The sequence below is a fragment of the Triturus cristatus genome, chromosome 2_1 (genome assembly GCF_964204655.1).
Source record: "Triturus cristatus chromosome 2_1, aTriCri1.1, whole genome shotgun sequence".
In the NCBI taxonomy this organism is placed as follows: domain Eukaryota; kingdom Metazoa; phylum Chordata; class Amphibia; order Caudata; family Salamandridae; genus Triturus; species Triturus cristatus.
The window spans coordinates 288,345,744-288,357,974 of record NC_140581.1 but is presented as its reverse complement, the minus strand read 5'-3'; the positions used below and the strand labels follow the sequence as shown (position 1 = coordinate 288,357,974).

At 47.6% G+C, this 12,231-nt stretch overlaps 1 protein-coding gene across 4 annotated transcripts in view; it reads right to left on the bottom strand.

Annotated features, from left to right (window-relative positions):
* The window catches only part of OSMR (oncostatin M receptor), a 357,084-nt gene that overhangs the window by 227,220 nt on the left and 117,633 nt on the right, over nt 1–12,231 (bottom strand). For 3 of the 4 annotated variants that reach the window (XM_085631123.1, XM_085631125.1, XM_085631126.1), the window contains exon 2: nt 11,478–11,573. The exons of the other annotated variant lie outside the window; for it this stretch is intronic. In XM_085631123.1, coding sequence (XP_085487249.1) covers nt 11,478–11,573 — 96 coding nt within the window. The remainder of the gene's footprint in view (nt 1–11,477; nt 11,574–12,231) is intronic. 4 annotated transcript variants of the gene reach the window in all.

Sequence of the window (12,231 nt, the reverse complement as noted above, 5' to 3'; positions counted from 1 at the left end):
AAGACCTGGCTCTGCGACTGAGACCTGCAGCACAGCTCCTGGACACGATGCCCTCTGGGGTGATTAGCAATGATATACAAGTACAACTTGATTGCTTGATAGTAAAATCGCATAGATAGATATGTGTAAAATAAAAATATATAGTAAGAAATGGGACCACTGGAATTATGAGGTAGGAGAGGACCATATGCCGACTTGGTTGACTAGATTAAGCAGCAAAAAAAGACAAATTATGCAGCTTAATCAGACACATTATGTGATAATATTACTTAATTATTTGATCATTTTTACACTTGCTAACACTGTCTGGGCAGAGGTTTCACCTCATCAGTACTAGTTTAACACTCAAATATAGCAATCTGAAATGGAAAGGTGACCGTTTTCGAAGGGCCCACCACTGCTCCACAACATGTGTTGGCGTGTCTTTACTAAGTTTTGGTCCGTTTGAGCTAGAAACACGTTATTTTGTTAATATCTGCAGATTATGCAGCAATTGGTGGATTATGTGGTACATGCTGCCCAGGGTCTCATAGGAATGAATGGGAATTGCATGCGCAATTTGCGAGTACCAAATTGGTACTCGCAAATTGCGCATGCAATTTCAAGGGTGCAAGGGTGCCAAAAGGACACCCTGTTGCACACCTGAAATTGCCATGTTACCACATGTTGCGCACATACATGCCCCAAGGGCATGTGTGTGTGTAACATGATAGTTTGAAAAAAAGACATTGGAGTGCATTTTTCAAACTTTTTGCAAATTACCATCAAGTTCAAATTGATGGTAATTTGCGATCCCTAATTGCGAATTCGCAATTTGAAATTGCGATTCCCTAAATGCATTAGCAATTTAAGTAATTGCAAATTTGTGATTACTTAAATTGCGATTTTGCATCTGGGTTGATGCATCCCAAATGCAAAAATACTGGTCGCAAAGGGGCAGATTCGGCGAATCTGCCCGTTTGCGATCGGTACTTTTGTTTAAGCATGTGCCCCTAAGTCTGCCTTCCCTACAAGCAACCTCTTGACCTGCAGATTTACACATACTTTAGAGGCGAGCATTCATCTCCCTGGGCCATCCTGCTACATATAAGCAGAAATGTTTACATATATTGTGGTTCTCACACAGTAGTCAGCCACAGAAATTACAGTAAACACCTAGAGGCTCTCTAGACCACCTCAAAAGTAGGTATGGGACTCTAGGGTCCTTATCTAGGAGGTTATGGAAAGTAATTCCGCGTTTGTGCCGCTTGCACGCCCAATACTTTCCACTGTGCCAGATGTAATAAGTCCTCACAGTGCACAAAGTTCTGTTGCTGAGAATCACAAAAGACGTGACTCATGAATGTGCCTGAGTTGGGATTCTATATGTGAATTCTTGCAAAACAGTTACAAATGCAGAGATGGAGGCCCACGTGGGACATCTTCACTCTCTCAGTGGAAGCAATCCCTTGTTGACTGCCCTTGCCTTTCAATACATTGTGAAGCAGTTGAAAGAGAACAATAGATTCACTTGACAATTGCACTGAAGTGGGGGAATGCTTCTTTGCCCCTGCCTTTTCCCTGCTACTTTCAAGAACTTGCAGTTTGTGCCTTGCGGGTCGCAAAGATTCCTATAAATCTTTTTATTAACTCTTTCGAATTGGAGAAGAAAAACTCTTATACAGGCAGATTGCATAGTGATAAACTATAAAGATTTCACAGTATACATTGGGCAAGCGGTCGCAATGATAACCAAAAATTTCAATCTACTTGCCTGCGGCTCTGGCCTATGACTTGCATTCAGGGCCTTTAACAACCGGTATAGCCCTAGGCAGCAGGCTATACGGCTAGATTGGCAACTGCAGTGTTCTGGCCCATAGGCACATTGTACAGAGCACCCAACATTGAAATGGCTTCATGTGGTGCAGGTGTGAGCGATAGAGAAGTTGTGCACCTTGGTTGCAAGTTAAGCTGCTAAGGTGGTGGAGGATGAACAGTGGATGAGCAATGATTGCTCTTCATACCGCGTTTATCTTCCATGTCGAAGTATATATCTTAAATATCTTATATTGAAGATGTATTTTAGCTGACAAAGAGGAAGGTATGGTCATGTTTAACATTCATTAATATTTGTGCGAAACAAATAAAAATTCCTAAAACCTCTGAACTAGATTTGGATTAAATATGACCCAATACTACCAGCTAGGAATTTTATAATTAAATTGTGTACTCACATTAAGTTTAGGAATTCACTAATGACATGCCCTTCATAAAAATGCATGAAAAACACCAGCTTATTTTGTTAATTTTGCAATAATTTTTCAATCCGGTGAAAGGGGTGGTCAGTGGGTGTTGGGGTGGGCGTTCCACCGCGAAACCCTTTGATTTTGAAGCTGCCCCCATGTACAAGGGCAGCGTACATAGGAGGCTGCGCCAAAATGAAGACCAGGGAAAACCTGGTCTTAACTTGGTGAAACGAAGCGAAATGCATTATTTCTCCTCGTTTTTGCTTTTTCCATGTGTGCTGCCTTGTGCAGCACACATGGAAAAAGCAAAATGCCATGGATTGTTTATGGACAGGAAGGTGTCACACCGTCCTGTCCATAAACAATCTTTAAAAGAAAATGCCATTAAGCAGCACACATAGAAGTAACAAACTGGCATTTCAGTATTGTTTATGTACAGGAAAGGGAGACCTTCCTGTACATAAACAATCCTCTGCTTCACACAGACACCCTTGCACTCTGGTGCAAGGGTGCCTGCGTTGGTGTTACACTAAGTGTAGCGCCATCGCAGTGGGAAATGCAAGGCTGCACCATATCGTTGTAAATATGGTGCAGCCCTGCGTTTCAGAAGAGGCGGAGTGAGGCGTTAAGCCATGACGGCTAACGCCGCACTCTGCCACTTCTATTGTACATGTGCCCCTCGCTCCTTTGTTTTTTGCTCTTTCATTTGAAAGAGATAGTAAAGTTACTGTTAAGTACAATACATGGGGAAACTGTGGTACGAAAGAAACACAGCAATAGGCAGCTAATAATTTGTTTCAAAATATTATACACATGTTTTCTGTGATTTTAAAATGTCTATAGTTCAGAACGTGTGGTAGATAGGGTTCTACTTTCATGTAATGGACTGTAGCAGTGATGTAAATAAACTTACGTCCAATAATCTCTCTTCTCTTCGCTTATGTTCAGGAAAAATAGATCAGAACTGACCAAAAGCTACTTCTTCCTTCCATTGTTGAAACAACTGTTGACATACTTCCGGGTGACCTTCCTTTCACACTGCATCTGATTCTCGCAGCTGGCATTGTGTGCTTGCAACCCCAATGTTACTACAGTAGAGTAGCTATGTCATCATCTTATTACAGGTGACTAGTGATGTCATAAATAGACTGTGATGTGTGTTCATAGTGTAGACAGAAATTATCAACCAGTTGAAAGCAGCTGGAGGTAAGTTACACACATATCAGATGCTTGGGTCCCAGGGATACAGATTAAGGAGTTCTAGAGGAAGCTTTGCCAAAGAATCACATGAATTCTGACCAAAACAGACAACTGAGTAAAAGGTCAATGTGTCCAAAAGATTTAATTTGATAACTATGATACACAAACTAGTAAGGACGTTAAATATGCTTAATGGGGCAGATGCATCAAATGAGATTGTCTATAAATAGGCTGCCTATACCCAATTAAATTGAAGATTGGATGGAGGGGTTGGCGCCGTGAAACCCCTCAAATCTGCTGGTGTCAGATAGGTGGAGTGCCTTGAAAGGGATACCTTAGTGCCCTACACCGCTGGCTACCCACATGCGGTGCTAGCCGTGCTGGCATCAGTCCTTCAATGTTTATAAGAACCATCAGACTCCACAAAACCGACTGGCTATATGTTTAATCAGCCTTCTGGCTGTACTTCAACACTCCCCCTCTAGAGAGTAGAAAAGTTTAGGAGGATTAGGATTTTAAAAGTGAAAAAGATGGTCATTCTCAATTGAAGCATGAGGTAGAAGAAGGCACTTGCATCAGAGCCGCCATTACTGCAGGTTAGCAAACCATGGGCACCAACCAATGCAGATGCGCTGCTCTTTTTTGCAAATGTGCAATCTGCAGAGTGTAATTTCCTTGGGAAGTCTTTCTTTCATGTCTTCATGTGCATGGACAGTTTTTGCATAGTTTTGAGTAGCCCCCCCCCCTTTAATCTTTAGACATAGAACACTGCAATGGGGAAGAACCACTGAAAACATGTGGATCACCTCCCATTGGGCTCGAGGTTCGAGCCTACCGTGCAAGGAAAACATAATATTCAGTGAAATAAGCCAAAATGGAGACAGGGTGGAACAGTTTCAAATGCCAGGCAGAACGTTCGACCGAGCACACTGAATATAGTTTTGATTTCTGAGTTATCCAAATACCACTGCCTAAGGAATGTACTAAATATCAATAAATCAATCAGGGAATTGTGAAGCACGCTACTCACCTATGAGGGTCTCAAGGCACTGGGGGGGCCGGTCGGTCGAAGAGCCAGGTCTTGAGGGTCTTCCTGAAGACGTGCAGAGCAGGGGCGCATCTGATGTCGATCTGAAGCTCATTCCAGGTCTTGGCCGTGATGTAGGCGAAGGCTCTTGCACCCGTTCTGGCTCTGCGGATGCGTGGGGTTTCCGCGAGGGCAAGGTCGGCGGATCAGAGGTTTCTCTTGGGTACGTGGAAGGAGATTCTTTTGTTGAGGTATTGGTATCCGGTGTTGTGGAGGCATTTATAGGCGTGGGTGAGTATCTTGAAGGTTACTCTTTTCTTGACGAGGAGCCAGTGGAGGTCTTGCAGGTGTTAAGAGATGTGTTCTTGTCGAGGAATGCCGAGGACGAGTCTGGCTGCGGTGTTCTGTATGGTGTGGAGTTTGCAGAGCAGAGACTTGTTGATTCCGGCGTAGAGGGCATTTCCATAGTCCTGTCTGCTGGTTATGAGTGCGTGGGTGATGTTCTTTCTTGATTCGAAAGGGATCCATTTGAAGGTCTTGCAAAGGATGCGTAGGGTGTTGAAGCAGGTGGAGGTGACAACGATGACCAGTCGGGTCATGGAGAGGGAGGAGTTGAGTATGATGCCGAGGTTCCGGGCATGGTCTGTGGGAGTGGGCGGGCTGCTGAGGGTGGTGGGCCACCGGGTGTTGTCCCATGCAGTGGGAGAGGGTCCGAGGACAAGGACCTCTGTCTTCTTAGATTTGAGCTTCAGGCTGCTGCTGCTCATCCAGGATGCGATGTCCTTCATTCCTTCCTGGAAGCTGAGTCTGGTGGTGACGGGATCCTTGTTGAGGGAGAGGCTGAGCTGGGTGTCATCGGTATAGGATACTATGCTGAGACTGTGCTGTCTGACAATGGCAGCGAGTGGGGACATGTAAAAGTTGAAGAGCGTAGGGCTGAGTTATGATCCTTGGGGCACTCCGCAGTTGATCTCTGTGGGTTTGGAGAGGAAGGGTGGTAGTCTGATTCTTTGGGTTCTAGTGGTGAGGAAGGATTAGAGCCATTCGAGGGCGGTTCCCTGTATGCCGGCATTGTGGAATCTGGCGTGGGTGTGCGGTGGGAGACGGTGTCGAAGGCTGCAGAGAGGTTGAGTGGGATCAGGGTCGCAGTGTGGCCTTGGTCGAGGAGGGTAGGGATGTCGTCTGTGGCAGCGAGTAGGGCAGTCTCGGTGCTGTGGTTGCTGCGGAATCCGGATTGGGAGGGGTCGAGGATGGAGTTCTCTTCGATGAATTTCGTTAGTTGGGCGTTGACGGCCTTCTCGTGACTTTGGCCACGAAGGGGAGGAGGGAGATGGGTCGGTAGTTCTTGAGGTCCAAAGGATCTGCCCAGGGCTTTGAGTAGGGGCTTGACTTCTGCGTGTTTCCACTCATCGGGAAAGATGCCGGTTTCGAAGGTGGTGTTGATGGTGCGTCATAGTTCTGGTGCGATGGCAGCTCTGTGGAAGATGTGCGGAGGGCAGGGGTCGGTGGGTGCTCCAGAGTGGATGTTTTTCATGGTTGATTAGATGTCTTCGGTGGTGGGTGGGGTTCATGGGGAGATGGTGGGTTGGCTGGCATTGCTGGAGGAGTGAGTGGTTTTGCAGTCTGGTGTCAGTTCGTTGAAGTTGTCGTAGAGGGACTTGATTTTCAGATGGAAGTAGGCGCTAAGCTTGTTGCAGAGCTCCTGGGAGGGGGTGATATCCGTGGCTCACTGGGGGGTTTTGTGAATTCCAGGATGATGCTGAAGAGTTCCTTCGAGTGCCTGGAGTTGGCAGTGGTCTTGGTCTGGATGAAGGTTCTTTTGGTTGATCTGATGAGTTGGTGGTATTCTGTTATGGCGTTCTTGTATGTGGTGCTGTCTTCTGAAGTTTTGCTGTTTCACCAATTCTTCTGGAGGCGTCTGCAGGTGTGTCTGGATTCTTGGAGGTCAGCGGTGAACCAGGTGGCCTTTCTGGGGGCTGTCTGTCAGGGTTGTGAAGGGGTGCAGTTGGTGATCCATCTGTGTAGTTCTTTGGCGGTGAGGTTGGCGTCAGACGAGGTGGAGGGGACATCGCGGTTGAGGGTGGAGTTGAGGTGCTCCTCGTGACCTTGCTCCAGTTCCTTCGCGGTAGGCAGTGTGAGAAGTTGGCCTGATGTATGATGTCACTAGTTCTAGTGTACACCCTATATCAGTCCAAACAACTCTTATGGTGATTGGTTGTAAAGTCAACCTTATAGACCAGCTATCCTAGTGGTAGCATGGACAAGAGCAGTCTTAGGCTAAACTCTGAATGGCATGTGAAGCCAGCTGTTATACCATATATAATCCCTTGAATACCAAATGAAAGGACACCACAACAGATATATATATAAAATAAAGTGTATTTATTCTAGTCAAACCCTCAGCACTCTTTATGAGATTCGAGGTAAGTACAACACAGTCTTATTCAAGCATACATTAAGTCACACAGGTAAGTAATACAGTTAGGCCCTAGGGGCCACGCAAACCATATACTAAGTAAGTGGTATAAGGACCACTGTCACAGAAATAGGATAGGCCTAGGCCTAGGGAATCACTGGGGCTACACTATACTACCCAAGGTTAGGAAGTGGGAGGCCCACGGGATTCAGGTGCAGAGTGGAAACACTCACGCGTAATGCGTATAATCGATAGAAATAGTACAGTTCAGAATTAACAAGATTTAGGACACTTCTGGAGAAGCTAGGAAGTCGAGACTTGAGAACTAGACACTAGGATAGTCAATACCCTGATGAGCACCGGAGTACCCAAGTTACCTAGCCCACGGGCTGCGGGTGCATAGGTGTGAACTTGCGTCGGGTTTCGTCGTCGACTCCTATGGATGCCTGAAGGAAAGATGCTGACAGGCAGTCAGTGAAGAGTGTCCGGTGGATCCCAAGGCCGGGATCAAGAAGGAAGGATACCTGCAAGCAGAAGGGACAGAGTCTGGGTCACTAGCCAGTGACCACGTGGAACCAGGAAGGAACCAGGCGACATCGGGAGATTGCAGGTGAAGAGGTGAAGCTTGTCGCAGCAGCCACGGGTACCAGGAGACGTCGAGGACGACCAGGACCAGGAGGCGAGCTGTCCCTCAAAGGCTCGTGCTGTCGGCGGCGTCGAAGTCGAACTAGGACTCACCAAGCCTTGGCAAGCGGAACCCACGAAGAATGGAGGACTTGCTTCTGGTGCAGACCAGGAAGGTCTGGGGTGCTTCTCGTTTACAGAGGAGCAGGAGCCAGTCTGGAGGAGCCAAACCAGCAGTGGAAAATTGAAGGTGTGTCATCGCAAAGGTTGCTAGCCAACGGGCAAGCAACCGTACAGACGCGGCAAGCAGGAAAATGCAGAAGGGCCCCACGCAGGACTCGTGGAGTGTGGGGGGCTGATCTTCGGTGCAGATGATGCTTGGGGTTGGGGCTTCTCAATCCCCAGTGCACAACCTCGAGGGTGCCTCAGAAGCTGCGCTGGAAGATACTCGCCACTTTTCCCAGGTAGCCGGTCCCACGTCTCTCGTCGCCTCCACGGATCTCCGCTCGGCTGTGGATGTGCATCAGGGTCGGAGAAGTCTGGAAGTCAAGGCTCTGGTCAGGCTCTGCAGTCGGTCCCTCGTAGAACTTCAGCAAAGCAAAGGGTAAGTCTCTTGATGGTGCCTGTTCACACAGGGTGACCACTCCTTGGCCACAAGGGAGATTCTTCAGTCTTCTTCTTTCGTCGAATGTCAAAGGTCCAGAGTTTCTGTTCAAGTTGCAGGTTCAGGATAATCTAATCTCCTGGGGCCCAGGTACCACACTTATACTAATCTGGGGGGCTGGGTTGCCTGCTAGGTCACGCCTTATGGGTGGGACCTGGGAGGGGGTGGTTACACCCCCTTCCCTTTGTCCAGTTTCGCGCCAGGACTGGGGCTGGAGTGCCCCAGCACCGGTTTGAACTGGACTATGCATGGGACACCTTGTGTGCCCCAGGCAGTGTCTAGTTTCTTTCATCCCTCCCTGCCCCAATACACTAAGGCCTGTCTGGGGTGGTGCTCGCACCTCCCAAGGCAGGAAACCTATTGTCCAAGCCTCCCGTGCCGGGATCACTCCCAGCAGCAGGAGGTCAGACTTGTGTCGTGGCAGCAGCATCCATTTTGTGATGCTGGGGCTCTGGTTAACTTTAACCGAGTAAGTAGGTTTCAACATGTCTTCTCCCTCTAGAAGGGAGGGATAATATCCTCATCACCAGAAATGGGATGGGGGTATTATTCCAAAGTGTTAGACACCTTACACGACATGTTTTGATAAAGCCAAACCATAGTTACCATAACCGTTTAAGATTATAAGGCACTTTAAGAGTATATGGTAGGCTATATCATAGAACAGCTATAAGGACATGGTTCCGAAAGCTGCAGACAGGGTCAGCTCATGCTAGAGCACTATCTCACATGTTACCAAGCACTCTGCCTCCAGGATTGTTAAGGCCTGCCATAGGAGTGGCTGATAGGTACACATGTGTCTATATATAAGGTAGGTATAGGAATACTACACCTAAGCAAGGGGTGATTACACGACCTTGCCCCAGCTGAGGGATCAGCCAGTTGTGTCATAATGGAAGGCCAGGCCAGGGGTGGCATAATACATGCTGCAGCCCCTGGTAGGCCTAGGGTACACCTATGCCCTGGGTACCTAAGGTACACTGTACAGGGGCCAATAAGGTGATCCTATCCAATTGGGTTATGCACCTAAAGTACATAGTATTAATTTAGAGAGAGAACAGCAGGGCTGTGGGTCTGATTAGCAGGCCGACAGCCACATCTAAGTCGAAAACCAGTAAAGCAAAAGCAAAAAGTGGGGGTGAACATAGAAAGCAGACCCTACTCTCCTACAGGCAGGATGCAGGTTTGGGGGCAGTGGGTTTGTCGATGTGGATGTGTACGCAGTGGTGGTCCATCCAGAGGGGCTAAAGTGAATGTTGTTTCCTCCTGCCAAGATGGGGTTGAGGGTGTGTCCTGCCTTGTGGGTGGGGGTGGTGACGAACTGTTTCAGTCCGAGTTTGGTGAGGTGAGGTTGTCCAGGAGGGTGGAGGAGTTGTGGTCGTTGAGGTGGAAGTTGAGGTCTCCGATAAATGTAGTCAATGGAGGCGATGGCGTGGGGTGCAAAGAGGTCAGCGATGGTAGTGGTGAATGCTGTTCGAGGTCCAGGGGGCCTGTAGGTGAGGGTGCCACGTTAGGGTGGTTCTGGGGCTGGTCTGTATCTGGAAATGGAGGTGTTCGGTGGTGCATGGAGAGTCGCTCGTGCTGGAGGTGGTGAGTTGGAGGGAGCTCTTGTGTGCGATGGCGAGTCCTCTTCCTGGGCGGTTGGGGAGGTCTTTCCTCTGGAGCTTGTATTCACTGGGGATGGTGGTGGCAATGTTGGGGACAGAGGTGGAGTTGGTCCAGGTTTCTGTGAAGAAGGCAACATCTGGCGAGATGGTGTCAAGGCGGTCCCAGATCTCTACAGCATGTTTGTGCAGGGAGCGCACGTTGAGGAGGTTGCACATCAGGGCTTCGGGGTGCTGGCGTTCGGTGTGAGGACGACGGCTGTGGGGGTGCGAAGGATGGTGAAGGTTCGGCTGCAGTTCCGGCAGGAGAACTGGCCGAGGGTGGATGTTGGTGTAGACAGATGGCAGTTGTTGTTCCTTCCAGGGTTGGGTGCGAGGAGGGAAGCTGTGTTGTAGTGGTGGGGGGTCGAAGATCCAAGGTCTCTGGCGTTGGTCGCGGTCGTGGACTGGCGCAGACGGGCTTGCCTTTGGCGCGCCTTTGGCAGTGGCCTCCATTAAGTAGGGATGGCCTCGAACATCTACCAAGGAGAGAGGTGTCGGGGGCAGCGGCAAGTGACACAACAGCAGAGCTGCTTGGGCGGAGAGCAGGACTCTGGCCAGGAGCTCAGAGGTCCTCCTCATACACCAGAGCAGCGGCCACTATTAAGTAGGGAAGGGGGAGGGAAGCGGAACGGCAGGGGGTGGGTCCGCGGGGGAGCAGAGGCAGGAAAAGGGCACGGAGCACAAAAACAAAGGCAGAGGCACAAAATACGAGTAACAAGTAAAAAGGCTAAACACAGAGTCACAGACAAATAGGAACAAAAATTACAATTAAATTACAGTAAAGAGACAGACAAAAGACACAAAGAAAAAACGGGCACAACTACACAGACAGACAATAGTGGAACAGCAGAAGAACAAGGCTCTCCCACTGGACCACCAGGGATGAGGCGCAGGCAGCAGCCTGCGGGTGGAGGAGGGCCTCGGACACCAACCAAGGAGAGAGGGGTTGGAGGCAGCAGCAGGCGACGCAACAGCAGAGCTACTTGGGCGGAGAGTGGGCCAGGATAACTTAATATTGTCTCTAGTGTGGAAAAGTGTGATCATATACATACAACTGCTATATCTTCTGTACTCATCTCATACTGCACTCAGCTCACTGGTGTCCTCAGAAGTAGACATAAGAAAGTCTAAATGTCCCATTACGATGACATCAAGCAGGACACCGCATATGACATTGTTAACATCGGTAGTCGTGGCATTAGAAACTGATGTCAGAGAGCAGAATGACAGAGTCCTGCTACCCATATATCCCCTGCTGATGTGCACTGTCCCACCTGTCTTCAATGTTATTATGTTCGTATGCATCCTTCCTCAAAACTGACTCTGAAAGTCTCTACCCTTTACCTTCTCGTGTCTACCCCCCACATTTTCCAACTATCTATGTTAAGTCACACCTGCCTTATAGATATCTCAAATCAATTTCTTCATTGTCAAATCTGCCACTTGGGAGATGTTCTGGAGGTTTTCTTTGTAATATTATTCCTAACAACGAGTTTCAACATCCTTTTTCTGCAAGTATATACATATAAAAACACAAATATATCACTACTGTGTTTATATCGTGTTATGCGCGGATAGGCACCTGTATGGACATCGCCCAATACATAGACAACAACAAAAAAACAAGAAACAAGCAAAATGATGAATGTAAAAGGAAAATAAAAGCAACTCCCACCTGTACACTGGCACATTTTGAGATTTGCAGCCACCAAGGTGATTATTCCTGTTAGAATCACAGAAAGATCCATGCCTAGTTTTTCCTGAAGGAATGCTGAAACAGAATGCAGGCCATCAGTTCACTCCAAAAAAAACAGAGCAACACACACAGACAGAAAACCGCACGGGTATTTAGGGAAGGAGAGGTGACCTATAATTGCTAAAAATTCCTGAAAATAGACCAGGGCACAGCTGAGAACTGTGTCTGACATTCAATGCTCTTGCTAACAAACGATTTGTTAATAAACTACTGCACAGCGCAGATTTCCACTACTAGGCATGCACTACTGTAACATATATTCTAAACGCAAACATTCCGTTCCTTCCTCCAGCTGTAAATGAGGTATTACCATTGGATTGCAATATTTTGAAGTCATTTTTTACTACTTTTGTGCCATGCATTCACAATATGATGGATCTTTGTCGAGGAGTTCCTAACATACCCAGAGATGCTAGATACCTGTTAGTAAGTACTCATAGTATAGCTGTATCAGGAAGTCTTGAAATATGTAAGTAAACTGCAGTATTCCATTTTTTACGTCAAGCTAATCTGACATTTGAAATGGTCTATAGCAGTATGTTTTCTTTTGGCACCAAAATGGCCTGTCATACTTTGCAGTGTATTTCACATGGTAGCATATGGAAAGACAGACTTAAAACAGTTTTTGCAAAACCATAGATTCTAAAACATAAACGTAAAATCTCAAATTTAC